Raw genomic sequence first — 4,037 nt, 5'->3', positions numbered from 1 at the left:
TATTTCCATGTTTGGGGAGCATTTTAATAAAATACCAAAACTAAATTGAGTTAAAGTCTTTTTATTATTTAGAATACAAATAAAATTATATAGCTTATTGAAAGATGGATTAATTTTACTCAGTTGAAAGAGAATAGAAAAACTAACTCTACATAAATTCATTCTAAATGCTCAAAAGCAGTTTATGGGGGAAAAATTCTCTAAATCTCAATGAGAGCAGATTAATCCTATTTACAGATGGTGTTTTTATTGTACTGTTGTAATAATGGTTTTTTCTTCCTATTTTTGACCCTGGACACATTGTTTATAACAAAAGGTAAAACAATCTTCTTAATCAAAGTTATAAAAATATCCTACCACCGCTTCACCTTGGAGGATTGCCGAATACGCTACATGGAGTAACAATCTTTCTAAATCGTAAACTACTAGTACTAGTTTAAAAGGAGCTATTCACATTTGACGACATGGTGCACTAGGTCTATTCAACCTGACATGTATAAACTAGTTTTCTACCATTTAACATTAAAATAAAAATGAGAACAACTTTGAATTATAAAATTAAACTACTACGACAGCTCATACTTGAAACAGCTCATCTCACAGTCAAATGTATTTTTCCTTCCGATTTTTGCTTAGGTTCCCCATCGTACGAGCTGTTTTGAGGGTTAGTCTTCTATTTAATAAGTCTTAGAACGCAGAGCTCCTAAGTGAATACTATCTGCAACTGGTTAGGAAAATAGTCATGATTCCACAATCTTTTTAAAAGACTAGATCAATCAACTGTGATGGAAAACCTAACATGTAGCATTGCTTCTTTTAATTCCAGAAATTGGATCTCTTTTGACACAATTTACAGTTTCACCAGACAATGGTCACTGTAAGTTCTTGAACATAAACATTGTCATTACATAAATAAAAGTTCTGACTTCTGATGAGACTCTTTACCTGCATTCCCTGACAGAGCTGGTTTAGGGCCAAACAGGAACTTCTCTGCGGCTGCTGCTGCCGGCCGTCGCGGGCGTGAGAGCGCACGGCCTCGCTGCGATTCTCTCCAATCCTTTCTTGATACTGTTGTACGGAAAACAATGAAAGGTGATTTAAAGTCTTAAAACTCGAAACGAGCCATGCATCGCTGCGGAGAGCGTCACTGACCGCCACGGCGCACCAATGGGCTTAAGAGAAGACACTGCCCAGCGGGCGGAACCTGAACTACTGCAGGGACCGGTCTTGCAAGTGACTCCAGATGTGGCAGGCGCTGCTGGGGGCAGGAGGACAGGGGGACAGGCAGCGCAGCAGGAACTGCGAGGCAGGCCCCAGGGCCCAGCCGCAGGGCACCGCCAGGTGGAGAGGAGAGGGCAGGAAGTCCAGGAGAGGGGCTGTCTGGGGCTGCCTGGGGCTGTCAGGGGCTGTCTCAGACTGTCGGGGGACTGTCGGGGGTCATCTGCACAGCCAGCCAGCCAAGGCTGTGAGTGACAGATCCCAGAATGGAAGGGACAGAGGAACAGCAAATGCAAAGAGGAAAGGTGCAGAGGCTCCAGGGCCTGTCAGCAGGGTGACTACCTGGACATTTTCTTAAGGATAATGCCCAGCCAGGGAAGGATTTCTAGCAGCAGGATTTGTTAAATAGTCCTATGTTTTTGAAAGATCATTCGGAGTGTTTTGCAGCGAGTGGGCGGGTTGAAGAGGAAGAATGTATCGAGAGCTGGGGCCACAGGACAGTGTGGACAGAGGAGGTGACCGGCCAAGGACCGCGCAGGATTCGCCTGGTGGGTGCAGGTGCGCGGCCCAGTGGTGGCGGGGGTGGGGGCTGCCCCTGAGCAGGAGCCGCTCGGGGCATCTGGGGCAACGAGCAGCTGGACTCCTGCTCTGCCGCGTCCCCGCGCTGGGTGGCGTGTTCGTGCTCCCACGCTGCGTTCACAAGCCGTGAGTGCTGCAAATTGTTCCTCTTCAGAACAGCGATAGCAAAAACACACAAACTCACAATTTATCACTTCCACAGTAAACTGAAGGTACGTGCATCCAAATATTAAGATACACAGCTTAGAAGCCATATAAAATAGGAGATCTGTGCTCCATTCGAGAGCAGAAACTCCTTATTTTTCAGGAAGGGCAGAAGAGAGAAGGAAACGGCCGGCTGCGACTCCGTAGCAGCCCGGGGTGAGCTGGGGTCCCACGCGGGCAGCAGCCGGAGCCCGGCCCGGGGAGTCGCGGCACCAACGCAGGACTCGCCCTGGTGAGAGCGGAGCGGACGCGCCGTGATGCGGAAATGCAGCCGGGAGGGGCCACGAGCAAGGCTAGGAAACCTTTTCATTCTTGATGGGAAACTTTTGGAAGCGCAAGGAAGTTAAACAGGAAAACACAGAAAAGCCCCACGCAGGGCCGGATCCCAGGGCGCGCGCCGCTCGTGCACGCGCTGCCTGAGACGCGGGGTGCCGAAGGCGCGTGATCGCGGACTGCAGACGGACTGGGGCTGGGCAACGTGGAGAGACGCCTGCCACTTCCTGTTTGCCTAAAGCAGAAACCGGAGCAAAATTAATCCCTAAACGTGTAAGTCCGAGATTCCCTGTGGGGGAAAAAGGAATAACACGCACGTAGTTTTAAAAGCTGTGTCCTGAGGTCTGGCACCGACTGCGAGTGGCACAGCGACTGGGACGCGACGCACCAGCGAGCGCGGTCGGAGGGCCGGGCGGCCCGGCTGCGGGGAGGGGCCGGGAATGGTGTCTGGTTGCAAGGACGGAAAGACAGTGCCGGGACTTAAGATGCAAATGTAGAAATTCCTCAGGTTTTTGTGGACATTCTATGCCTAAGGATCTTAAATGTTAAAAAGAAAAAAAAAAAGACTTTCTAAAATCTCAGTTAAATGACACTTGGAAAAATCACTGGTACTTGGGCAGCTGCCCCCACGGACAGAGCTGCACGAGCGTCACCATCTCCCGTCTCCGCTCCGATCCTGCAGCTCGCGCCACCAAACCCACACACAGGCTGGAGACGGAAGGTTTCCGCAGCCACGTCTACACCGACTCCCCGGCTGCAGTGCCGGGCAGAAAGCAGGCAGGCACCGGCTGCGGCTCAGCTCTGGCGGACGGCTCGGCCGCCCCCGCGTGTCCCGCTGAAGCACTGCACGGCGAGCGCTGGCGCGGGCGGGGGCTTTGGCGCGCTGTCGCGCACATGCGGTGTCACGCCGTCATCTCAGTGACGCTCGTGCTGCACGGCAGGGGTCGAGGTCCCTCCCTCACGTCAGGGCCGACTTCCAGGGCACAGGTGGGGCCTGCGTGTGGCTGAGCGGGGACAGCGCCTCAGTTTCCTGGGACCTTGATGACCTCAGAGTCCGGCCCTCCTACTGGTGCCAAGAGATGCCGCCAGGCTGTTAGGCTGAGCGGGGATCATTATGGTAAATTATGGTAAAACCGCCCTGCGCACTCCCAGAGAACCGTCCCCGCGCCGGAACCGGGTGATTGTGTTGACCCTCAGTCCTCAGCTTTCGTCGTTGTGACCTGGGAAAGGTTTGTAACCGCTCTGGGCTCAGCTGTGCCACGGTGAACCTTTATCTTGAGCACCCAGGAAGGGCACAGTAATTCCTGTGCACACAGAGCTGCGAGCGGTAAGCGTCTGTTCTTGATCACTCACTCAGTCCTGGGCGTTTCGTTACAGCGGCACAAACGCACCGAGTCAGCTGCACAACTATAAATTTACTAAATATTGACTTGTGTACTCAGAATGGGTGAATTTATGGTACGTAAACTATACCTCAATAAAGCTAGGTTTTTCTGAAGAAAAAAAGCACAGGTAATTTATTTATTGCTCATTAATTTATCTCCCATTAAATGTTAAATACTGTGAGCCCGAGAGAGAGACAGACAGGAATCTAGAACCCAGCCTGTTCTGGGTAAGAAGACGCCACGCGGCAATGACAGAGCTCCCACCACGTCCGTGGGTGGAAAAAGGAAAAGGCGGAAGAGTCGTCTCAACTTATTTCTTCCCCAAGAGCTAAAAACCGACCGCCATACAATCCCTGCACGGGATGCAATTCAACCAAA

General features: G+C 51.3%; 1 protein-coding gene across 1 annotated transcript in view; it reads right to left on the bottom strand.

Moving 5' to 3' along the window:
- KIF25 (kinesin family member 25) overlaps positions 1 to 4,037 on the bottom strand; it is a 59,009-nt gene that overhangs the window by 46,453 nt on the left and 8,519 nt on the right. Inside the window, exon 2 of the mRNA XM_012658959.1 lies at positions 946 to 1,068. Within this exon, the coding sequence (XP_012514413.1) occupies positions 946 to 1,068 (123 nt within the window). The remainder of the gene's footprint in view (positions 1 to 945; positions 1,069 to 4,037) is intronic.

This window comes from Propithecus coquereli, unplaced genomic scaffold (genome assembly GCF_000956105.1).
Source record: "Propithecus coquereli isolate 6110/MARCELLA unplaced genomic scaffold, Pcoq_1.0 Scaffold591, whole genome shotgun sequence".
NCBI classification, from domain to species: Eukaryota; Metazoa; Chordata; class Mammalia; order Primates; family Indriidae; genus Propithecus; species Propithecus coquereli.
This window is presented reverse-complemented; position numbering and strand designations above follow the sequence as displayed.